The 25,290-nt window shown below is 62.3% G+C and overlaps 1 protein-coding gene across 1 annotated transcript; it reads left to right on the top strand.

Moving 5' to 3' along the window:
• Positions 1–677: 677 nt before the first annotated feature.
• On the top strand, positions 678–9,579 carry DUSP7 (dual specificity phosphatase 7). The gene is made up of 3 exons (XM_066351443.1): positions 678–1,976; positions 3,463–3,897; positions 7,554–9,579. Exons 1-3 carry the CDS (start codon positions 1,466–1,468, stop codon positions 7,859–7,861), a joined length of 1,254 nt encoding a protein of 417 aa, XP_066207540.1. The 5' UTR covers positions 678–1,465; the 3' UTR covers positions 7,862–9,579.
• Positions 9,580–25,290: the final 15,711 nt, after the last annotated feature.

The following is a 25,290-nucleotide window of genomic DNA, read 5'->3' on the forward strand; positions in this document are numbered from 1 at the left end:
AGCGGAAAGCTCAAATCCTCTGCGTTACAGAGGCCTTCCTCCGACAAATCTCAGCGCTACCGCCCCCCACCTCTGACCCCGACTCCCTCCAACTGGGGGTGGAGGCAAGGTAGCCCTAAACCGACTAGCCTCGGGCAGAATGGCAGGGGTCAGCCCGAAGGAGGAGGGGGCAATTTCTGGAAGGCTGGGGACGGACTAGGCGGATCACGGGATCCAACCACGAGCTCCCTCCGCGGGCAGACAACCCTAACTCTGTAGAAGAGCGGCGAGCCCTGCGCACGCGCGCCGCCCGAGTGGAGCCGCTTTGTTCCAGCGCTACCTGCGGCTCCATTCACCTCCTCCGCCCCGCCCGCCGGCGAACGGGTGCGGCGTGCTCGCGGAGGCCCCACCCACTTTCCCGCGCTGGGCGGAGCCGGCGGCGAACCCCGCCTTCCTCCCCGATCCTCACACTCTCCTCTGGCGGCGATTGGCCATCTGTGCGGCGCACTCCCGCTTACCGCAAAAGTTGATTGGTGCATTGGGAAGGAGGGAGGAGGGGAGCGGATTATAAAGGAGGATTCCCTGGTCCACCCGCCCCGGTGGAAAAGTCACGTGGCGCTTTACTCGGACCCCTTGTCTCCACCCCACTTGGAAAGCTTTCTTAAAGGGCTCGCTTTCTACCTTTTGCTAAGGCTGGTCCTTTCCAGAGTTTCCCCGCCCCGGCCCACGGAGGGTGGCGCGGCCTTGGGCCAGTTGCCTAGATGCTGATTCTCGATCAGGCTTGCTGGAATGAGGCCTCTCTCAGGTCTCCGAGATTGTGGCCATCAAGTACAACGGTGACCGCCTAAGTACAGTGCCTGGCACACAGTAGGCGATCCGTTTCCTTTTGTTGAATGAACTCGCTGAGAGGATGAATGGATGGGGAGGCGGGAGGTGCGCTCAGCCTGACTGCCCCATCCCCGGGGAACTCTGCTTCCTTAATGTGGAAGAAGATGCCAGGCGCAGAACGCCCCCAAGGCAACCCTTCCCGGTAGGGCTCTGTAGAGTTGGGAGCACGGGTGTAAGGGGACCCAGAAGGGCGTCTTGGCCGCGCCCTCTAGGCGGGTCATAGCCAGTTCCGGGCAAGGCAAAACAGCGGCAGCGCTGGCCCGGGGCGGGCCCGGGGACACGGGGACGAGAGTGCGCCCGCGTTCCCCGTGGGGAGGGGTGGCAGAGGTGCGGTGCCTTTAAGCCCGTGCGCCAGCCCCGCGGCCCCGCCCTCCGGAGGACGCCTCGGCGCGCGGCCGCCGGAGCCGCGGTTTAATTGGGGCTGTCAGGCCGCGGCGCGCGCGGAGGGCCGGGCGGGACGGAGGCCGGGAGGCCGGGGCGGAGGGCGCGCAGCTCGGCGGGAGGCGGGCGCCCGGAGACGCGGCTGGGGCCCGCGCGGCCGGGGCGCCGTCCCTGGGCAGGGCTGCCCGGCCCCGGCCCCGGGCCACCCGCTCTCCCCATGAAAAACCAGCTCCGCGGCCCCCCAGCGCGGGCGCACATGTCGGCCTCGGGGACGTCGGCGGCTGGGGGCACCGGGGCGGGGTCGGAGCCCGGTGCGGGGTCTGTCGCGGGCACCGGAGCGGGCGCGGCGACGGGTGCGGGGGCCATGCCATGCAAGAGCGCCGAGTGGCTGCAGGAGGAGCTGGAGGCGCGCGGCGGCGCGTCGCTACTGCTGCTTGACTGCCGGCCGCACGAGCTCTTCGAGTCGTCGCATATCGAGACGGCCATCAACCTGGCGATCCCGGGCCTCATGCTGCGCCGCCTGCGCAAGGGCAACCTGCCCATTCGCTCCATCATCCCTAACCATGCCGACAAGGAGCGCTTCGCCACGCGCTGCAAGGCGGCCACCGTGCTGCTCTACGACGAGGCCACGGCCGAGTGGCAACCGGAGCCCGGTGCTCCCGCCTCGGTGCTTGGCCTGCTCCTGCAAAAGCTGCGCGACGACGGCTGCCAGGCCTACTACCTCCAAGGTGAGGGCAGCACGGAGACCCCCGTCCGGGGTTAGAGCTCTCCCGCGGCTCCCTGACGCCCCCGCCGGAGGCTGCTTTTTCTCCACGCGCTCAGCTTGCCTAGCGGGCGCCACGTCGCCCCCGGCCCGCATCCGCCCCTCCCGGGAGCCCGGCCCCCGCGGTCTAACCTGGTGGGGGGCCTCCTCTACACCCCTTTCTGGGTATGATTCGAGAGGGGAGAACAAACTTTACCCCTCCTGTGCTTTCCTTTATAACTGTTGTTGGCGTCACGGCAGCGCCCAACTTCCAGCTGAGCCCCTCCAAGGAGGGAGGAGTCCCTCCTGGGACCCCCAAAGGCGACAGGGTCCCCAAATACAGGTCCTTTAGCCTGGAATGCTTGTCCCTGGGAGGCCAGGGTCAAGACAGGAGCACCATCCCCACACTCAGGGCATAAGGATCGTTTGGGTTGGGGGACTCTTGAGTGTCGCTGCTTGTGTCTCACGCTTGGGGATCACTGCCTCTTGGAGGCATTTCGGGTGGGGCTTTGAGTAGTGTCCCTTGTCCTGGCCCAGTTTTCCAGGGTCCCCAGCCTGCTGCCCCGGAGTTTGCAGAAGGGGGAAGTAGCCGGGTGGGGGGGGGGGGCGCTAGTGGCTGCAGCCGGTGTTTCCAATTAACATTCCAAAATGGCCTCTCGCTGGCAGCGGGGCGGGCAGGCGGGATGGGGAGGGGAGGCCTGCGGCACCCTCGGGCGCAGGGCCCATGTCTAGCTGCAAGGCACTCCCCATTTCTTGTCACTGTAACGCCCCCAGTGGTCCTCCCTCTCTGTGGGTCCAAGGCTGGGGGGATGTCTCGTTTTCTAATGCGGAGGCCATGGAGCTGTGGCGCTGGGACCTCTTTTCTGAACCAGCTCCTGTTTGGGGAAGGACCAGCGGATATTGTCACGCTGCCCTCCCTGGCTGTGGTTGGGGTTGGGGGACAAGCTCTGGGCTCCTAATCTGGGAGATCAGGTCCTCGCTGCCTCTGACCCAGACACAGCTATGGCTTCTGCAGTCTCTTCTGTAAGAGAGGGTTGCAAATCCACAGGTGCTGGCCTGAGACAGGGTCTGCTTTCCTTTATCACTTAGCCAGTATTGGGCCCCTGTGGGTGCCAGGTGTGCATGGGAGCTGCAGGAGAGGGCTGAGCTAGGGCCTGTCCTCAAGTGCCCTAAAGCTGGCGGTATGGCTGGGACCCTGGAGCCTTACAAGTGAGGGTATGGTGCTCAGGCCTGTTGCTTCACCTTCTGGGGCCTCGGTTTCCTCATCTGTGAACTGGGTTGTAGGATAGATGTGGAGAAAACAGGAGAAGGTACATACGTAATGTAGTTGCACAGCCTGTGTTGGCTATTGTCATGGTGCCTGGCATGGGGAACCGTGGCCACCGTGGGTCTTGTGCAGCCCACTGGGGCTGGGGGCCTTGGCCAGGGCATCCACGGCCTCTCACCCGGGCCCTGTCTTGCCCCGGTCACAGGTGGTTTCAACAAGTTCCAGACAGAGTACTCGGAGCACTGCGAGACCAACGTGGACAGTTCGTCCTCACCTAGTAGCTCGCCGCCCACCTCAGTGCTGGGCCTGGGGGGCCTGCGCATCAGCTCTGACTGCTCGGACGGCGAGTCAGACCGAGAGCTGCCCAGCAGTGCCACCGAGTCAGAGGGCAGCCCTGTGCCATCTAGCCAGCCGGCCTTCCCCGTCCAGATCCTGCCCTACCTCTACCTCGGCTGCGCCAAGGACTCCACCAACCTGGACGTGCTTGGCAAGTACGGCATCAAGTACATCCTCAACGTCACGCCCAACCTGCCCAACGCCTTCGAGCATGGCGGCGAGTTCACCTACAAGCAGATCCCCATCTCCGACCACTGGAGCCAGAACCTCTCCCAGTTCTTCCCCGAGGCCATCAGCTTCATCGGTAGGTGTGGCCACGTTCTGGGCAGGGTGGGTGGGCGGGCGGGCGGGCGCGTCAAGGTGTGTAAGGGACTCTGGGTGTCGCCCGCGCCTGACTGGGTACCTCTGGGCCTGTTGAGGCCTGCGTGTGGCCTGCATGTGCCAGCGTGTGCTCATGGGTGTACCCATGCCTGCTGTGAGTCACTGAGGCTCTCAAGGTCTGAGCAGCCCCCTGAGTCCTGGGCACCTCATGGCGTCTGCTGTCTCAGGCTGAGCAGACTGAAACATCTCAGCTCTCGGGCCGCCCTCGGGTCTCGCGGGCTCTGCGTCACGCCTCGGCACGCGTGTCCCTCCAGGATGGGGCCGTCGCGGTGCCTCGGCACGCGTGTCCCTCCAGGATGGGGCTGTCGCGGTGCCTCGGCACGCGTGTCCCTCCAGGATGGGGCTGTCGCGGTGCCTCTTTGGGTTTTACTTTGTACCCACGGGGGCTGAAGAGTGGTCTGGAGCCAGAGGTGTTTCCAGGACAGGCAGCTGTTAAAACGTGGGGACCCAGAGTTCCTTGGTGGGGCCCAGGTGCTCCCCATAGCTGGTGGTGCTCGTTTGGAGCATAGAGGGTGTCGAGAGCATGTGGGGGAGACCAAGGGAGGCCTCCCCCAGAGCAGTGTGTTCTTGCTGTCAGGCCCAGAGCTCTCTGAGCCCCTATATTCCAGCCTCAGCTGACTTGGGCTCCATGAGTCACCTGATCGCTGACCCCCCATCCTGCTTCCTCCTTGGCCAGCTGGAGGCTGCTGGACCACAGGCCATCTTCCCTGGCCTCCCCTGTCCCCAAGGGTGTGGGGAAGGGACACAGGATGAGTGGAAACCCTGCATTCCCTGAGCCTGGGGACCCAGTGTCTCTGCCCCACTCCTGTGGAAGGGAGGAGGTGGCCAGAACCAGCTTCTCCTGCCCGCGGCTGTGTCCGGTGGAGGGCGTTCTGTGTCAGCTGGGCTGGGCTCACTTTAATAACAGGAAGTGGGAGGCTTCCCCGCCTCATCCGCTTACTGGGAACCAAAACTAGGTGCCTGGCTGGGAGGGAGGAAGGAAGGAAGCAGAGGCCTGGGGGAGGGGCCGGGGCTGCCGGGAGGGGAGCTCCTCTGCTCTGGCAGGGAGGACCCGGCCCACTGGGCTGCCGCTGCCTCAGCTCCTCGTTCCGCTCTCCCCCAGGGAGGGACAGGGCTGGAGGCGCACCACGGCTTCCCCAGGGCTGAGCCTGGCTTGTGGGTACCTTGATCCTTCTTGAAGGCACATCTGCATCCGGGGAGAGGGGCAGAACAGGGTGTAAGGGTTGGTGGGGGAGACATTTTCCCCCCATTTGACAAGTGTAGGAATTGAGGCCCAAGCATCACAGGACACAGTGGGACAGGATCCAGCACCGGCCTTTCCCCCCCACTCCCCACCCCCCAGCACAGCCACACCCCTGAGAGGGCTGAACGGAAAGCCAGCAGAAGCAGTTTCACTTAGGGTCACAGAGGAGGGGGCCTGGGGGCCGGGCGCCGCCCATATCCTAGTGCGTCCCCCTCGGAGGCTCATCTTCACCACCCCCTTAGGCCCCACATCGCAGCCTCTGTCTCTCTTCCTGCCAGTCTCACCCCCAGTTCGTCCCTGAGTCTGGATTAGGCACCTACTGCGTGCTTAGCCCTGGGTCCTGTCCAGTGGGGGTGGGGTGGGGAAGCCTGGCAGGATGCAGGCAGTGAGCACCAGGTGAGGAACAAGTCTGGGAACCCGTGGGTCGTCATGTAGAAGTGCACTGATCGAGCGCCAACTGTGTGCCTGGTTCCCGGTGGCTCACAGGCAGAGGCGGGGACCTTAAGGGCCCGTGGCTGCCTCTTGTTGTTCATCTATGTGCCTGATGCAGCTATGACACAGAGAGGGGCAGCTGCCCTCGGATCCAGGGGAGGAAAGATTGTAGGACCGAGCTGACCAGCATTGATCGAGCTCCTACTGTGTGTGAGGCAGAGAGCCTGAGAGTGGCACAGGGATGATGGGGGCAGGGAAGGGGTGACAGAACCTGGCTGGCTGTGAAAGGAGGTGTCACTGGCCTGTGGGCCCGCTGCGGGGAGTCTAGTAAGTGGGGTTGTTAGGTAGCCCTACCTGGCTGGGCCGGGCAGAGCCAAGCGTGGGGTCAGGGCCCCGATTCCCTTGCGGAGGGAGGCGCCCATGGTGGGGTGCACCAGGACAAGCTCAGCACCGCCCCAGGTCATGAGCAGGCCGTGGCGGCTGCTATGACTTAGGAAGATCCTCTGTGTGGCCTTGGGCTTGTCACTTTGTCTCTGGGTCTGTCTCTTCATTTATAAAATTGATTTACTACAGTGGTCCTCAACCTTTTTTGGCCCATGGACCAGTTTAATCTCAGAAAATATTTTCACGGACTGGCCTTTAGGGTGGGATGGATAAATGCACAAAATAAAATTATGAGACCGGCGTAAAAACTGTGGTATTTTTAAATATAATTGTCGAACTTATAAGACAAGCGTCAAGAGTGAGTCTTAGACGGATGTAACAGAGGGAATCTGGTCATTTTTTAAAAATAAAACATCGTTCAGACTTAAATATAAATAAAATGGAAATAATGTAAGTTATTTATTCTTTCTCTGCGGACCGGTACCAAATGGCCCACGGACCGGTACTGGTCCGCGGCCGGGGGTTGGGGACCACTGGTTGACTAGCCCTGACCAGATAACTTGGTTGGTTGGAACGTCCTCCCAATGCAGAGGTTGCCGGTTCAATTCCCAGTCAGGGCACATACAGGGGCAGATCGATGTTTCTGTGTGTGTGTGTGTGTGTGTGTGTGTGTGTGTGTCTCCCCCTCCCCCTTCCTCCCTCTCTAAAATCATTAAATAAATGTTTGAAAAGACTAGCTTAGCCTGACCAGGTGGTGGCGCAGTGGATAGAGCGTAGGACTGGGATGCAGAGGTCCCAGGTTCGAGACCCCGAGGTCACCAGCTTGAGCGCGGGCTCATCTGGTTTGAGCAAAAGCTTACCAGCTTGACCCAAGGTCGCTGGCTCGAGCAAGGGGTTACTCGGTCTGCTGAAGGCCCGCAGTCAAGGCACATATGAGAAAGCAATCAATGAACAACTAAGGTGTCGCAACAAAAAAACTAATGATTGATGCTTCTCATCTCTCTCTTCCTATCTGTCTGTCCCTGTCTATTCGTCTCTCTCTCTCTCTCTCTCTCTCTCTCTCTCTCTCTCTCTCTCTCTCTGTGTCTCTGTAAAAAAAAAAAAAAAAAAAAAAAAGACTAGCTTACTAGCCATGGTACAGACAGCCTGAGAGGGTGTAGGTGACGCCCTCGCTCACCTGTACACACCCCTGGAGCAGCCGTGGGACTAGCCATGCTTACAGTCGTCACGGTCGCTCAGATCCTTATAACTGCTAGCACTGTTACTAAGGGGCCCCATTCTATAGATGAGCAAGTCGAGGCACAGAGATGTCCGGCGACTCGGCACTAACGCGTGGCAGAGCCCTCTCCGTAGTCATGCTCTTGACCTCGTCCCCACGTGGCTGGCCCACCCCTGTGGGATTTTATGCGGTCTCAAGAGTGAGGCAGCACCAGCCAGCGACCGTGCCACCCTCGCGGTCCCAGTCCTCCCTGTGGCTTCTCGGAGGAGACGCCGCCCTGACCCATGCCCGTGTGTTTCAGACGAGGCCCGCTCCAAGAAGTGTGGGGTCCTGGTGCACTGCCTGGCAGGCATCAGCCGCTCGGTGACGGTCACGGTGGCCTACCTGATGCAGAAGATGAACCTGTCACTCAACGATGCCTATGACTTTGTCAAGAGGAAAAAGTCCAACATCTCACCCAACTTCAACTTCATGGGGCAGCTGCTGGACTTCGAGCGGACGCTGGGGCTGAGCAGCCCGTGCGACAACCGCACCCCCGGCGAGCAGCTCTACTTCTCCACCCCCACCAACCACAACCTGTTCCCACTCAACACGCTGGAGTCCACGTGAGGCCGGGGGCACAGGCGGGCAGGGTGCCGGGAGCCTGAGGCATCCAGACGGTGCCTGCGCCTGGAGGCACAGCCAGACGCGCGCTGGGCTCCCCCACCGTCCTGGGGCGGGGAGCCTGCGGCACGGCCTCCCTGGGCACGGCTTCCCAGGGGCCCCGGCGCGTGGACCCGGGGCTTCGGGAGCCAACCGAGGCCTCATCCTGCCCCCAGAACACCTCTTCCTGCTGATGGCCCAGCCGGCCTGGCATTATTTTTTTTAAAGACATCCACAGACCCGCGTTTACTTTTTACTTCCGCTAGGTAAATCCAAGCTCCCCGGAGCGGAGCGGAGCGCAGAGTGTGCACCGTCTTCTCGAGTTTCCCTTTTCTTAAGGAAAAGTGTTACTTCCCGGCGACACACCACGGTGGATTGTACAAACCAGTATTTCATCCTGCGAGAGAGAGAGAGAAGTGTTCTCCATTTTGTTTCTCTATTTCAAAAAGCAATGATTGGGTTTTTTTAATTTTCTTCTTTTATTTTTTAATGGAAGAGACAAACCCCACGTTGATCTTGACCAAATGCATTTTGCAAATACGTGAAGCGTCTGTTTCTGCCGCAGGCCCTTCTCGAAAGGGTGGTGTGTTGCTGTCGGCATTGGACCCCAGTCGTGCCCACAGCTCCCGGCCCGGCCCGGCCTGGCGCGGCCCTGCCAGGGTCTGTGACGACAGGTGCGGGTGGTGGTGGGCGGGCTGGGTGGGTCGTTTGTGCATCTCTGCCCTCTCGACCACCCCTCCATTAGCCCCTGCAGGCTCCCCGAGCCAGGAGACTGGAGGCCCCGCGGCTGTCCTGCTGGCAGGGGCCAGGGGACTATCAAGCAGTAGCATTAGCCCTCTGGGCTCAGCCCCGAGGAGGGCCTGGGCCCTGGGCCCTATGTTATACATACCCACTACTTTGTGTGTGTGTGTCTCTCTCTGTTTGTAACTGAGTGGCGGCCCCGAGGCCGGGGGAAGCTTCTGTGGTGGGGCCCAGCCCTGCCGGCCACGTTCCTGTCCCTCGCCCTGGGGGTCGCTTTCCTTTCGCAGCTGCTCCCAGCCCCCTTGTCCTGGGGGAGCCTGCCCAGCGCCCGTCTTGCCCATGCCTTCAACCACCGGGAACCTCGCCCCTGCCCCGTCTCAGTCCCGGGAAGGTACAGAGGAGACGAGGATGGACAAGCGGAAAGGGCGCCAGGCTCGGTCCCCCGCACCCAACCCCCAGCACCCACAGAACAAAGCCACGGATTCCGTTAGCCTCCTCCGTTTCTGTTCCTCCTCCAGCCTCCGCTCTACCTGGCGTCAGGATGGCGCGGGGGCCGGCGGGGCCGCGGCCGGGAGGGCCCCTGAGCAAACCTGCCAGCCGGCCAGCAAGCCCACGGCCCGCGCCCGGCCGCATCTTACCTCACGGGTGGTTTTCAGGGATTCTTCAAGGCAGCGGATTCAAATCTTGCCACAGTTGAGAAATTGACACAAAGCTTCCGTGCTGTACATGGTTCTCTTTCTCTCTCTTTTTTACTTTTAAAAAGAAAAACCCAGGAAGATGCATCAGATTTGTGTAAATGAGAGTATGCCAAGAGGGTGGCCAGTTTTGCTTTATGACCTTATGAAGGAAAATTTGTGACCCTGCGTATATATACACACATACATATATATATCCCGAACCAGCAACGGGACTTTGTTTATATTGCAAATAAATATTATTTTTTCTTTAAAATAAGTCGTGGTGTCTGAGAAGGGCAGGGGGCCCCGGGGGTGCTGTAGCTGGCATCCCAGCACCTGTTCTGGGTGAGGTGGTGGCTGGGGCCCCCTGAGCACTGGCTTTGACTGATCAGGGGTGCCCACAGCCGAGAGGAGCCGCCACTCTAAGCCTCCATGAGTCTGTTTCCACCTGTCGAGTGGGCCGGTCACACCCAGCTCCCAAGGGCCCTTTTTGTTCAGTTCCTGGTCTGGGCTTGGGCCCAGGGAGGATTGGCCGTGTGTGCCGGGCCCTCTGAGGGCTTGAGGCCAGGCCCTGGCAGGGAGCAGGGAGCAGGGCAGGGCCCTGGAGGATGGTGGCCATGGCCCGGGGGGGGGGGGGTGAGGCCCCCAGTGGGTGACAGCCCGTTTCACAGATGTGGAGGTGGAGGTTTCAGAGGAGCTATGTCTCCATCTCCAGCTGACTGAGGGGCCCGTCAGAGTCCAGGTGATGACTCGGTTTTCCCGGCTCTGCCTCTCGTCTCACTGGACCCCTTCCCCGTGGCCAGCAGTGGACCGGCCCCTGATAAGCGGGGAGGGAGGGAGGGAGGCAGAGTCGGAAGAGTGAGGGCAACCCAGCCCCTTCCCAAGGACTCTCCCACTTGAGCTGCCCAGGCTCTCCCTTCTCTGTCCCTGCTCCGTGTCTGCCTGGAGTGACCCCTGACCAGAACTGTCACACCTTCAAGCATGTGAGGGGTCAAGGGCGGGTTCTGTAAGCAAAGAGTCCCAGCTGAACGGCTGTCGGCTCCTCACCGCTCCCGCTTAGAATGGGGGAACACAGGCCCTGGCAAAGGGGTGGGTGCTACTTGGGCTCTTGGGCTTTCTCAGGGCCCTGGCCCTTCTGTGCCAGGGCGGGCGAGCGGGCGGGAGCGCGAGCGGGCAGAGACTGGGCTTTTGTTCCCTCTTGCTGCCCTCCGCCGGGGCTGGGGAAGCCCGCGGGCGGGTGCCTGGCTGGGGGCCGGGCCCTCGACAGGCTGAGTAAGTGCCTGGCAGTGCCAGCATGCCCGAGCACAGGACGGAGGGAGGCAGCCCTCAGGAGAGAGGCTACCCCCACCGGGTCCTCTCCAGGCCGGATGGCCTCTGCCCCTCTGTGTCCTCCTCTGTGGAAATTTGCACCTTAGCCCTGGGCCTGGCTGGGATTCCCTTCGGGGGGAAACGGGGTCAGGTCATGGCTGGTGGCTCCTTCTGCGACCTTAGGTCCTCTCTGTGACCGTGGGCTAGGCCGTGCTTCCTCTGGACTGCTGTTTCCACCCTGGGTCCCAGGTTCTTCATTCGTGGCCCTCCGACCGGCTCACGGTCCACTCAGAGCTGGTGACTCTGCCTGTCCCTGTTCAGCTGTGTCCCCGTGGGCCAGGCCTCCTTCGCCTGAGGCCCTCTGTGCCTGCACCCCCTGAGCTCCCGGGGACACCAGCTTCCTGGGGCGGAACTGGCTGTCCCGGGGGCTTGAGTCCCGTTTCTCTCCTCCTGGCCTTCCTGACCCTTTGCCTCCGTCTGGGTCCTTGTTTCTGTCTCCATCTCAGCCCAGTTCCCAGACACCTTGTCGTCCGTTTCTCAGCCGCCTCTTAGCACCCTCGCAGGAGGAGGACTGAGCTGCTCTCCGGCTCTCACGGTCCTCCCGCAGCCGTTTCCGGTGCCGGCTGGGCGGTCGGCGGCGGGAGTGGGAACATGCCCGAGGGAAGTTCGGTGATGTCAGGCTGAGTGGCGGGATAATAGGGCCCTCACTTGTCCTCTGATAAATGGATCAGGTGCTCCAGCAGCCGTGACTAAGGCCAGACACAAGAAAGGACTTGTATGTAGCCCTGTGGAGCAGTCAGTCACCTGGCCGGCGGTCGGGCAGGGAAACCACAAAGATGTGGACGTTTCCTCAGGGTGGGTCCGCTCGGAGCCTGGTGGAGGGAGGCAGTCCTCAGGAGAGCCACCCCGCTGCGGCCCCTCCCCGGAGCGCACACATAGTCATCTCTCATGAATGGGGCGGGGGGGGGGGGGGGCCGCAAGCCCACGACGCCACCAGCCGCTCCCCTGCTGCCATCGCTGTCTGGCACACCCCGGCCTGCCCCCAACCCCGTTGGCACTGGGCTGCCCTCTGTGTCAGTGTGGACGTGGCTGGCAGCACCAGCCCCCACCCCCCCCCAACCCAAACCCTTAACAGAAGCCAGAGAGCCAGATGAGGAACCAGGTATGTCTGGAGGGAGGATGCTGACATGTCCACTTCTGGGCACCGCAGGAGCCTGGGTGGCAGGAGGGTGTCTAGTCGGACCTTGGACACGTTTCCCCTGCTTGTTCTGGACGTCGTCCGGGCACACAGCCCTCTCCCCTCCTCCCAGAGGCCTCTCGGGGTTAGTCCCCTCTGACTCCTGGTACCCAGCAGACCTGAGGGCCCGGGGAGGCTGCTGCAGCCTCCTGTTCCCCCAGCCCCCAGCCAATGGGAGAACGAGGCTCAGATGGGGTGTCACAGAGAGAGCAGGGGTGCAGGGGAGGCCTCCCCACAGTGCTGCCTGGCCCTTCCGTCCAGATCCCGCCTCCTCCGTCGGGCTGGGAGCCTTCTCCCTGTGACGGACCCGACACACACACGGACACACACACACACACACACACACAGACACACACACGGACACACACACACACGCACACACACACGGACACACACACACAGACACACACACGCACACACGGACACACACACACACGGACATGCACACACACACACACACACACGGACACGCACGCACACACACACGGACACACACACACACACGGACACACACACACACACACACGGACACACACACACACACGGACACGCACGCACACACACACGGACACACACACACACACGGACACACACACACACACACGGACACACACACACACGGACACACACACACACACACACACACACACGCAGCCCCTCGTTTCTCAGCACAAGCCCGCGCAGGCCTCACAGTGATGGAAGAGCCGCCTGCCTCTGACTCCGGCCTCCTGTCACTGGGGCGCGGCCTGAGTGAGGTCATCTCTTCCCGGGCATGGCCATTAAAGACCATCATTAGCAACTCTCCAGGGGTAAGATAAGGCCTCCGCGGCCGCCCGTTGTCTCTGGCTGGCTGAGATGAGCCCCAATGGGTACAGGGGCTCCAGCCCCTGGCAGAAGCCCCTTTACCTAGGCAGCCAGCCCCTTCCCCAGGGCTGCCCACCGCACACCTGCAGGGGCCGGTACCCACCCTGCAGCTTCCCGAAGACTCTCCACCGGCCCCTCTACACCCACGCCTCCTCCTCTGACCTGGCTCCTTCCACCCCTGCGGCAGGCAGAGGAGCAGCTGCAGCCCCTGCTCTGGGGCTGGACGTACCAGGGAGAACCAGGCGGTAGCCCAGGGGGCAGCAGGGCCCTGCCAGAGCTTTAAGCCCAGGCCTGCCAGGAAAGGTCCCCTGCTGCTACGTGGAGAATAGCCTGAGGGGTCTGTGTGCAGGACAGGGGACAGTGAGGAGGCTGGGACGGTGGTCGTTCAGGTTGGACGATGGGCGCTGGGCCTCTGCGGCACGGCAGGAAAGGGCGAGAGGAGGACCAGCGGGACCAGAGCCTGCTGGTGTGAGCAGAGGGGCCCAACTTGTCTGACTCCATCTCCACAGCGCGAGTGCCAGCCACCGTGTTGAGTAGAAGGGTGAGTCTTAGCCAGGATATGCGTGGGTCCACGGTGGAGCCCCAGCCACTGCAGAGGGTGTCCCCACTCCTCTGCCTTCCCAGCACTGTGCACCCACACGCCGGACACCCACCGAGAAGCAGGGGCCACCGTGGTCTTCCCTGGTCCTGGAGACTCACTCCCAGGACAGCCCAGCCCTGGCGTGTGCTCTCCGGGCCTGTTTTCTCGTCTGTACGGTGGGGATACGACGCCTGGCTCCGAGAGGGGAGAGCAGGACGAAGTGCCTTCCTTCCAGCAGAGAGAGGCCTCAGGCAGGTCAGTCCTGGTGATCTGCCCCTGCTGAGGGCACCACTGGTGCATTTGCACAGGCAAGAAATGACAGAAATGACCCTGAGGGACTCGGCCCTCAGAATCGGGATTTTAAAATTTTTTTATTTTTTATATTTTTTTGTATTTTTCTGAAGCTAGAAACGGGGAGAGACAGTCAGACAGACTCCCGCATGCGCCCGACCGGGATCCACCCGGCACGCCCACCAGGAGGCGATGCTCTGCCCCTCCGGGGTGTCGCTCTGCGGCGACCAGAGCCACTCTAGCGCCTGGGGCAGAGGCCAAGGAGCCATCCCCAGCGCCCGGGCCATCTTTGCTCCAATGGACCTCGCTGCGGGAGGGGAAGAGAGAGACAGAGAGGAAGGAGAGGGGGAGGGGTGGAGAAGCAGATGGGCGCTTCTCCTGTGTGCCCTGGCTGGGAATCGAACCCGGGACTTCTGCACGCCAGGCCAACGCTCTACCACTGAGCCAACCGGCCAGGGCCAGAATCGGGGTTTGATTCTGTCCCAAGGGCTGGACGGACAGCCTGCCATCAGGAATCACCCAGGAGGCAGTGCCAGCTTGCAGGGAGGGAGCTAGAGTCCTGGCTGGGGAGGGTGGGCCCGGCCCCTCTCTGCCCCAGCAGACCCCCTGGCTGCAGCCCCTTGAGAACACTGGACCCTGGCATCCCCCTGCCCTTCCCCCCTGCCCAGGGAGCTCCCCTACAAGGTTCCTTGGTCCTGAGACATTCAGAATGCTGACAAACCAGGGGGCCCCCGGGTGAGCCCTGGTCACAATGGCATGGTCCCGCCTCCCTGCTGCTGGCTGTCTGGAGGTGCTCTGAGGGGGGATCCTAGGTGTCCTCCCGGGGCTGCCTGAGGGGGCCTGGCTCCGTGGGCTCCCTCCCCGTGCCTTTGCTCAGCCTTCCACACAGGCCCCTCAGCCGCCATGAGACCTGCCCATCTTGCAGAGTGCCCTGAGGTGAGCCCCAAACGGAGGCTTGCCCAGGGGCGGGGGAGGGTGCTCCTGGTGGGAGCCGGTGGCAGCCGAGGCCCCGTCACACTCCTCAGATCCTCGAGCCAGGCCCCTGGACAGCACGGTCCCTCCCTGGTCGCCGGCAGGCAGGTTGTCCGGGTTCTTCACCGACCCACTGCTGCCCCTGGTCGGGGACTCTGGGCGTAGTGCTTTTTGTGTTTCAGGCTCTTTCCAGGGGCCTCATGCCCAGAGGTGGTGTTTCCAGGGCGAACACCAGGGCTCCCTCTTGCCCCTTGGTTTCTGTCAGAGAAGCAGGGTCCTTGGTCTTCACACGTGGCTGTTATTGGAGCCCATACGGAGACGCCCCTCCTGGCTGCCCTGCCTGGGAGTTGTGCTGACCTATCTGGCCCTCTGGCAACACGAATTGCAGTAAGAGTAACCATAATAACACATCAACAGGGCTCTAGCTCCGGGCCAGCGTGTCCTGCTGGCTTGAAGTGAGAAACCCATTTAACCCTCCCAGCAGCCTGGGAGGAAGGTGCTGGGTTATCCCTGATGAGCAGACGGGGAGGGCAGGGAAGATAGGAAGGCGCAGGACTGGGACCTGGCTCGGGTCTGGCTGCCACCGGCCGGACAGCCTGCATTCTCAGCTCACTGCCGCCAGCCGGCAGGCCTATGCTCTCTGCTCACTGCCGCAGCCTGGGCGCCTGGGGGCGGAGGACGGTTTGGGGACTCCGAGCCTTTGACTCCTCCCAATCCTGACACCACCTGGGCTCCTTGAGGGGGGGAGTTACAGCCCCTTTTCTGAAGGGATACGGCTGTGCCTGAGCGGTCTCTAGGCTGAACAAGGAGGCAGAGGTCTGGCAGCAGCTTGCTTGCGGGACGGGGGTATTTGGGAGGGAGTGTTGAGTCAGCGCTCTCCTGGAGTATGCAGGCTAGAGGGGCAGGGACTCCGGGACCCCCATTCTAACAGGTAAGGGGGTCTGGGAGGCTTCGCAGAGAAAGGGGGTATCTTTCAGTGAAGAACCTCCTGCTGTTCCTGCCACCAGGCCTTTGCACAAGATACTTCCTTCCCCTGGAATTCTCCGCATCATCTACCATCTCCTTCAAGTGGCTATCTCTGTCTAGCACAAATGCTTCTTCCTCCAAGAAGCCTTCCCATCCTCCTCCCCCAGCTGGGGCTCTGGTGCCTTCTCTGACTCACGTAGCTCTCTGTACAGACCCATCCCCTGGAGACCTTGCTGGCTAGGCTGCTGGGCCCAGCTGGGCATCATCCGCCCTCTGGCCTCTGTCTAGGCCCCCTCTGGGCACTTGCCCAGCTCTGGATGTCAGACCTGTGCCCTGTGCACGTGGAGGTGTTGTGTGTGTCCTGGAGCACGTGCCTCGCTGTGTATACTCTCACATGTCCAGGTGCTGCTGTCTCTGCACCTGCTCAGGCCTTGGTGGTGCCCAGGGGGGCTGCCATCGCTGCCCACTGACTGGGTCTGATGCCTCTGCTGCCCGTTCTCACCGCCTGCGTGCCCACCATGACCGCCTGCCTCTCCCTCTAGTTCCAGAGAAGGGTCTGGCAGTTCTTGTTTATAAATATCTGCACTGCCACAGCTAAGTGGAGGGGTCTGGAGGCCAGGCTAATTGATTAATTAAACCTCTCGGTTAATTAGCTCCATCCCTCCAGGGAAAAAGGTCTTGAGCTGGAGCCAGAGCCTCCTTTTGGGTGAAGGAGGGTGTAATTAGCCTGGGTCAGGCGGAGCCCGATGCCAGGTGCCGGGGGGGGGGGGGGCAGTGGAGAGGCTGGGGGAGGGGGGAACAGCCATAGCACTGGGACCATACAGGCCACCAGGGTGGGGACAGGGGCTCCAGCTCCGGCCTGTATGGACTACTGCTGATGACCTTCGCCCAATCCCCTGACTCTTGCCCTGAGCCTGGGGCGGGCAGGACGTGTTGGATGGAGCAGAGGAGTGGAGGCTGGACCCGGGAAGATAAAACCCTCTTCTCCGTGGTCAGTGTCCCCACACAGGGCCGAGGGAGACTCTTGAGTGGCTTGGACTTTCTCCAGACATGGGAGGACATGGCAGGCTGGAAGCCGAGGAGGGGACCTAATCGGGTTTGGGTTTGGAAAAGGTCTCGGGGGCGCTGCTCAGTGGAGAATAGATCGGGGGGGGGGGGGCTGCAGAGGGCGCTGCCAAGGAGTGGGCTTCGGGTGTCCAGAGGGAGTGGAGGCCCAGCAGATGTGTGGACTTGTGGGACGGAGGTCTAGCTTGGGTACCAGCAGACCGGCTAGTGGCCCTGGTTGTGGCCGGGGGCCACCCAGTTCCCTTCCCTGGGCCTCTGTCCCCTAGTCTGCGAGGCGGGGGGAAGTTTCCCGGGGTGGGAGACTCGGGATGGGCATGTCACCCTCCACAGATTCCTTTGCCCCAGGACAAAGCGCCTTCTTTACCCCCCAGGTTCTCTGTGATGCTTGTAGGCACCCTGCCTCCGTGGTTTACCTGTGTGTCGAGAGCAGAGCCCGGCCCAGCACTGGGGGCTCCCTGTGCATGCTCTGCAATGTCAGGGGGCCGGGCTGGAGCGCTCAGGAGGGAGGGGCCGCCCCGGCGGTGGGGACCTGCACTCAGGCTGGCCCCGGAAGCGTGGGATTGGCCCTGGGTCGGAGCCAAGAACCCAGGACGCTCTGGCCACCCCAGGCAGCGGGCAGCCCTGGCACGAAGCCCACCCTGGGCCGGTCCTCCAACTCCCCGAGTGGCTGCCTAAGTGGGAACAATGACCCTTTCACGTCACGCCTCCTCCAGTCACAGCAACTTTGGCGCCGCAGGACAAAGGGGCCGTTTCATCATTGTTGGGCTGGATCAACAGCCCGCCTGCCTGGGCCCAGCAGCCCCCACCCAGCCCCGCCTGGGCACAGAGGCCACCTGCCCAGCCCGGCCGGAGCCCGGCAGCCTCTCCCCATCTGACCCGGCCACATGCATCCCCGCGACCCCCCTCTCCTTCCTCACCCTGCCCGCCGGGCTCAGCTGGGGCCGGGTCAGGTGGCCCAGGATGAGGATGCTGGGCTCCGCCCCTGGTCCTTCCCCATCGTAGCCTCCGTCTCCCTGTCTGTGTAGGGAGGGCCCAGGTGAGACGGCCTCCCAGGCTCCATTGCTGTTCACGACCCTGAGGACTCAGACTTTCTGCTCCAGTGCCTGCTCCTGGCCAGGGCTGGCCCCCTGGGAGCAGAGCAGAGAGGGATCGGGCCCCAGGGGCGGGGGAAGCCGAGGAGGCTTCTCGGTCCGTGCTCCCCAGGCCCCTCCTTGCCTCGGCTCCCAGCGGCTGTCCATGCTGTGAGCGAGCACAGGGCCACCTTCGCTTGTCCTTGGGCCAGACTCAGCCCTCCCTGAGTGTCTGACTGTGCCGAGGTCCAGGGGGCCAGGACCTGACCCGGGGGGGTGCTCTTCCTACACGCAGCCCTGCCGCCTGCCTCCTTTCGTCAGGGGCCGGGGGTCCTGAGCCTCGCGCTTCCCTACTTCTCCACTCAGCCAGGGTTTGCTAGGGTTTCCCAAGAGGGAGAGGGTGGGACCTTAGGGAAGAGGTCCCAGTCTGGGGGCCTAGACAGAAACTGTACCTCCTATCTGCTTGGTCAGAGCTGGGTCAGGGAAAAAGCCTGGGAACCTGGATGTCAGGACCCAAGAGGCCGGGGCTAGGGGGCAGGGTAGGGCCTCATGGAGGGGGGTACCCCACAGCCGGGGCCTGTAGGCCGCCATAGGGTTGATAAATCACTGCCCAGCGGAGGGCAGGTGGGCAGCTCGGTCTCCTGGGTCCCCCAGGGAGCTCAGCCAAGGCCAAGGAGCTGGGATTGACCACTGGGGATATCTGCAGGATCAGCCGTTCCCAGAGCCAGCTCTAGAGACCTGCCCTCGGGGCCTGAGTGACCCCTTCTGCTCAAGAAGAGCATAAACCCTACCCTGGTGGGCTCGTTCCTCTGGCCCCAAGAGTGGCCAAACTGGGAAGCCAGGCTCCTGATGGTGGGGACGGGGGGCCAGGCACATGCGGGTTCCACAGTGTTCCCGCGTCACGCTCACGGGGTCAGGTGGCCGGTCTAAGCCACGCAGCCGATGAGTGACTGGAGAGACTCAGCCAGACGCAGGGCTGATCACCAGTGGGACCTGGTCTGAGGGTGACCCACCTGGTGCTGAGCCACAGGCTGGCTGTCATGTATGGCTCAGGGGACCTGTCCCTGGTTCCTGCAGCCGCCGTCTTCCTGACCCCGGGCGCCAGGCCCAGCAGCACTGGACACGCATTGCCCGTTCGCCTGGCCTCACTTCCTCTGACTAAGACTAAAGAATCACCCCTTCAGGGGACAAGAGCCTGGCACTGTCAGCAGGAAATACCCAGCCCAGCCCTCCCCGGAGCCTGCCTGCTCTGCACCCCGTCCCCGTCTGGGCTCCCAGGAGCATGGGGTAGGGTTGAGGTTGGGTCTGCTGTCCCACTGAAGGGTGCTGGGCTCAGCCTGAGCAACATCCGGCAGCCAGGAGCAGAGGTGGGCACTCTCCCACCCAAACATGGCCACAGGCCCCTTCTGTCCTGGCTGCCTGTCTTGCTGACCCCTGGCCTCAAAATCCCTGGTCCCTAAAGCCTCCCCCAGCCCGCTTAAGCCCAGCGCCCCCGGGACGGGTTCAGAGCTGAGTCCCTGCTATACCTCTAGCTGCAGCTAGCCGAGCCCTGAGCTCTGGGCATGGTGCCCACCTCCTTCCAGCCCGAGGCAGCCCCTGAAGCATGGCCCTGCCAGAAGCGGAGAGGTGAGGCTCTCTCAGGTGCCCGGGTGCGAAGTAGGAGCTGGGCCCGATGACACTGGGTTCTTGGATGACCTACTGGAGCTGCCCTCAGGGTGAGGTGGGGGTCAGGAGTGACATGGCCCCCAGCCTCCAGGCTCCGTCACCACCTGCCTGTCGTAAGCAGAGGTTACTGGGGCCTGAGGGTCAGGCAGAGCGGGCTCGGGCGTTCCTCGGCGGGGCCGGGGACTGAGGCGCTGGGTTCTGGCTCTAGCTCTGCCCCTGAAGGGGTCCCAGCTCTCTCTCTGGACCTTGGCCTTCCCAACTGCACCCTGGCTGGACTCCTTGGAGGCAGCTCCCATTCAGATATTCTGAGTCCTATGACGCCTGCCCGGCCAAATACACCAGCCTCTATTAGCCAACAGGCCCCCTCAGGGTCACCCCCTCTATCTGGAGGGACCCCACTCTTTTCTCAGCCTCTGTCTTCCCATGAAGGGTCACTCTGAGGGGTACACAACAATACCCGAGGACACCCTCCCCTTGAGCCCAGAACTCCTGGGCTGGGGGGCGGCTCCGAGCTGTGTAGTCCAGGGCCAGCCCTGCCCTCTCTGGGCCACCGATGCCGCCTTTACGCAGTGAGCCCATGCCCTCCTCGTGGCTGTGGTCAGGATCAGAGATCTCTGCTGGGCAGAAGCCGTGGCAACAGCAGAGCCGGGTGGGGAACGTGGCCGCGTCCCAGCGGGCGAGCCTGTGGGGCAGCAGCTGCCTCTGACTTCGCAGGGTCTCAGCTGGGTATCCTTTCACTCTGAGCCTCACCTAGATGGGGGTAATAAAGACACCTGTCTCACCGGCTGTGGGACGGACTCGTCTGAGCGCCAGGCCCCAGAGAGGGTAGGAGAGGCAGTTAATGAGGGTGAGGCTGCCGGGGCGGGGTGCAGAGCTCCCAGCCGCCCCTCAGTGCCCCGCTGGCCCTGGGCTGGGGGTGGATTCCCAGGGCTTCCACCACCAGGGGAGAGCTGGCCCCAAGATGCACCATCACGCCCGGTCCAAGCAGCCACGCTGCTGCTGAGTGTGCCCCGGCTGGAGCCACAGGGGGGTGGAGGAGCAGGGTGCTGGCCCGCCCCATCCTAGGGCCCAGTCAGGGGACAGATGGGGGCAGAGAGAGGGGAAGCGGTCAGCCCTAAAGGACCATGGTCTCAGGCATCTCTCCTCCGACGATGGTAGACCTCTGAATGCTGGGGTGGGGGCAGGAGGAGGCCTGGGGCTTCGACCATACTTGCCCCTCCCAGGAGAATTCTGCCTCCTGGTGTCTGGGGCCAGGAGTGACCCTTGCTCAAAGCTGAAGGCTCATACGAGCCCTCCAAACTCCTCTACCAGGTCCGCGTTTTACTAAGTGTGAAAACTGAGGCCCACCCTGGGGTGGGGGAGCAGCTGCCCAAACCCCAGCCCTTGTCTAGGCAGGAGGGATGGAATGAGGGTGCTTTATCGGGGGGGGGGCTCCCCCAAGGCCTGGCCACACGCACTCTGCCTTCTGTCCCCGACCTAGGGCCTCTGACTCCGGCTGGCATTGCCCCTTCCGGGGAAACCCCCAGCCCTGCGCTGCGCTGAGTGCCACTGTGGTGCCCCCGACCCTGCCCATCAGGCTTCGAGGGCTGGTCTACCTGCGGGGTCCCCAGGAGACTCTGGGATGGCAGGGCTGGCCTGTGCACTGCCGTGTCCCCACAGAGGGACGGGGCTGGGTGAGGCCACGGGCCTTGACGTGGGTCTGTGCAGGTGAGTCCTTCTGTCACTGGGGGCGGGGGGCCCAGGCGTCTTTGGCTCAGGCCGCAGATATAGCTGAGATTCCAGAGTGGGGGTAGTGTGGTGGCTGGCGTGACTTCTCCCCTCATAACTGCCTCACAACCTATCAAAGGCTGGGGGGGGGCCTGGAGACACTTTCTAGAGGTCACTTGGCTCCTTGAGTCAAAAAGCCTAAAAATATGCATAAGCTTTAATCCCGCGGTCCCGTTCCTGGGAAACTGCCGAAAGAAAATCGCCACTGGGGGGAAGTAGGATAGTCAGCGAAGGCCTGAGGCAGAGAGGCCCAGCTTGCCGTGGTCTGAGGGGAGTTACTCTTTGGGCCTCAGTTTCCCCATCTGCACCACGAAGGGCTGCAAACACATGGCCATCACACCTAATTCATCCCATGTTCCACCCATGGCAGACCTGACTAATCGATCCCAGAACCTTCCCGTGGCCTGAATCCTGTCTTCTAATCTATTCCCGATGACCTCTCCCAATGGAGCAGAAGGAGGGCCCCTCCAGTGCCTTCCAATTGGGGTGCCCTGCGGCATCTAGAAACCTCTGGGAGGGGGGAGGCTCAGCAGACCAGGCCCTCTTGGGGCTAGAGGTGGGTGGGACACAGGAATTCTGCAAGATGTGGGACCAAAACTGTCCTCCCAGAAGCTGTCTCTCTCGTGCTAAAGGTGAGGTGTCAGGGCACCATGTCTAGAAGCAGGACCTGGGTCTGTGACCCTGAAGCCACGGCCCCTGGTTTGTATCAGTCCCCAAAGCTGGTGTCCAGCCTCTCCCACTGGGATTGTCTGTTCCCACAGGAAGCGGGACTTTAGTCATACCCACCAACCTCCTACTGCTCGGGCCTGTGTCCTGTATCTCCTCTGGCCCTTCCCCGTCCTGCCTCTTCCCTCTGTGGGACTCACTCAGGCCTTCTCTCTCCCCATCGCAGAGCCCCTTCCTCCAGGGAGTCTGCCCAGATTTCAACCCCGGTGCCCACCTGAGTGGAAGTCATTGAAGGCCTCTCTCTATCCTCCCTGTGCATCTCGATTAGGGCTGAGGAGGGGGTTGGCTCTGCTCTCCACAGTGCTGGTTACTGCTGCTTAATGCCAAGAGTTTCTGGGAAGGTGCGAGGCCGAGGTCCTTCTCTGGACTGGCTAGTGGGCACCTTGACAGCATCCCCCCCACACACACACCCCTTTGGCCATTATCCAGCCTCAACTCAGCATTAGCCTGGGATGCCCGGGCGCAGACAAGGCCCACCTCCCCTCCTGCCTGTCTAGGCCCTGAGCAGGACAGCCCTGAGCAGGGTCGGGGGGGTCATCTGTTCCTCCCCCTGCCTCCAGGCCCCGCTGCCAGAAAACCCTTGGCTTCTCCAACAGGAGGGGGATGGAACTTCCGGCCTGTGTGCTCCCTGGGAGCCCAAGAGACAGGAACACAAGCTGCTGGGTGGGGAATACAACACAGTGACCAGGTAATCCACCCACCAGCATCACAGGCTGCAAAGGAAGCTGAAGGCATACCTGCTTCCCAGGAGCTCACGGGCCGACTGAGCTGGGGAGGCTCCCTCCTGCGCGCTAAACTCTGTCCTACGCACATGCCGCCTGACTCCGTCCTCAGGGAAGGGATTATTCTCCCCCATCTCTCGGGCAAAGGAACCGAGGCTTGCAGGGAGGCTAAAGCACTGAGCCGCGTGCATCTGAGCTGTGATCTTGCGGGCAGTGGGGAGGGAGCCCTGGGAGGCGTGAGAGCGGGGTGTAGGCTGCTGTGGGGGGTTCCTTGGGCACTCACAGCACCCCCTCCGGACGGTGCCGCAGCAGGTGCTGGGGGAGTCTCTGCTTAGGCTCCCAAGCACGCAGTCTCTGCCGCAGCCTCGGGATGTGCCTGGAATGTCAAAGAGGAGTTGCCGAGTCCTCCCGCCCAACAGGCCGGCGGGCTCCGGGCCAGGCCGGGTGCGCCTCTCACGCGGCACGTGCTCCCACAACATCTGCTCCAGCCCCAGGGACCCCACAGGGAGAGAACGGGTGGATTCGGCTACAGAGAGTGGTGCTGGGGCAGGGGGCTCACCCACCTGGTTCCAGAGCCACACTGACGTGCTCGGCGGCCCGTGGGCTCCGACCTCTTGAGAGGTGGCCCAGAAAGCCCTGTGCAAACAGGCTGCCTTCTGCTGAGGGCCGCAGATGCCCTCCGTGTGCGAGCGCGCGCGCAGAGCGGGGCATCGTGGTTGAGTTGTGTCTGAAGGTGCTGGACAGCCGGGGCTGGGTCCCCGCTCGGCCACCCACAGCTATGCGACCTGGGGCACATGACTAACCCTTTGGGAAGACAGGAAAGTGCACGCCGGACCTCAGAGGTTTGGAGGGGCAGCGCAGGGCCAGCAGGTGACGAGAACACCTCCAGTTAGTGGCTTTGCTCTCTGTGCTCTGCACCCAATGTTTTTTGTTTGTTTTTACAGAGACAGAGGGATTGACAGGGACAGACAGACAGGAACGGAGAGAAACGAGAAGCATCAATCATCAGTTTTTCGTGGCAACACCTTAGTTGTTCATTGATTGATTTCTCATATGCGCCTTGACCACGGGCCTTCAGCAGACCAAGTGACCCCTTGCTTAAGCCAGCGACCTTGGGTCCAAGCTGGTGAGCTTTGCTCAAACCAGATGAGCCCGCGCTCAAGCTGGCGACCTTGGGGGTCTTGAACCTGAGTCTTCCGCATCCCAGTCCAATGCTCTATCCACTGCGCCACCGCCTGGGCAGGCTGCACCCAATGTTTTGTATGTTTTGTCTCATCGCGTCTTCATAAAAATCCCACGAGAGACGCCCCGTTCTGCATTCTGCCCACCTTACAGATACTACGGGACTGAGGGTCAGCCAGGCCGAGACATGCCCGTTCGAGGGCAGGGGGCACGTGAGGGAAGCCGTCCTGAGGGCCAGGAGCGTGGAGGGGGTGGGGGTCTGAGGCGTGTCCCTGCTGTGGGGACAGGGAAAAAGGCAAACCAGGCAAGGACAGGCTCTGGGCCAGCGTGTTGAGAGCCCGGAGTGGGGCTGGTCCTGGACCACCCCCCAAACTGCTGGGAAGGGAGGGGGGACAGGCAGTAGCTGAGCTCCCAGATCTGTTCTCCTAAGTCCTTAGCACCTGCTGTCAGGGCTCCCAAGAGACCCTGGTCCTCACCGTTCGTTACTGCAGCTCAGTGTGGCCAGGTACAACCCAGGCACAGTCCTAGCTGGAGGCCAGGCACAGGCCTTCTCCAGCCCCGGGCCTGTCCCTGAGACACCTGGCCTCACCCTGAGTCTCGGCCCAGGAGGACCAACTGCTCCCCTCCAGCCTGCACAGCAGAGCTGGCCAAGCCCCCAGCGAAGCCACGGAGCATGAATGGACTCCTTGACCTGCCCCCCAACGAGGGAGAAACAGCCGACACAGGGGGTCTCCTCCTGGGCGGCCTCCGTGATGACCCCAGCAGCTTCCTTCGACAGAACGAGCACCAGCCTCAGCCTGGAGACGCCAAGCCAACAGCCAGCCTAGCCGTCTCTTCCCCAGACTCCGCCGGGCAAGTGTCCTGCGGTGCCGTCTCCTGCCTCCAGCCTCTGCTCTTCTCACTACGTGACATCCTCTTGGACCTCTAAGACAGCCGGAGTCTGGAGCCCCGTCAGGCCTGGTGCCAAGTACCTGAGAGGCCCCTGTAGGCCCCAGGGGTGGAATTCAGGGCATGGGGACAGTTTTGATGATCTGCTGAAAGTGTGGAGTCAAGGAGAGCTTCCAGGAGGAAGTGACCAGCTACAATGAGAGAAGAAAAGCAGGAAGGCAACACAGCCTGGGAAAGGTGAGGAGGCAGACATGCCTAGGTCAGTGGTCCCTGGTCCATGGGCCATTTGGTACCTGTCCGCAGAGAAAGAATAAATAACTTACATTATTTCCCTTTCATTTATATTTAAGTCTGAACGATGTTTTATTTTTAAAAAATGACCAGATTCCCTGTCTTACATCCATCTAAAACTCACTCTTGACACTTGTCTCAGTCACGTGATACATTTATCCATCCCACCCTAAAGGCCGGTCTGTGAAAATATTTTCTGACATTAAACCGGTCCGTGGCCCAAAAAAGGTTGGGGACCACTGGCCTAGGGGATTGGGGCTTAGGCTTTGGGGGTAGCCACTAGGACAGTGAGGTGGCCAGACTCGTAACCAGTTCTCGGGGGGCTCCGTGGGAGGTTGAGGATTTCCCAAAACCCCATCAGGCCAAGATGCACAGAACAGCACT

Source organism: Saccopteryx leptura, chromosome 10 (assembly GCF_036850995.1).
Source record: "Saccopteryx leptura isolate mSacLep1 chromosome 10, mSacLep1_pri_phased_curated, whole genome shotgun sequence".
NCBI lineage: Eukaryota > Metazoa > Chordata > Mammalia > Chiroptera > Emballonuridae > Saccopteryx > Saccopteryx leptura.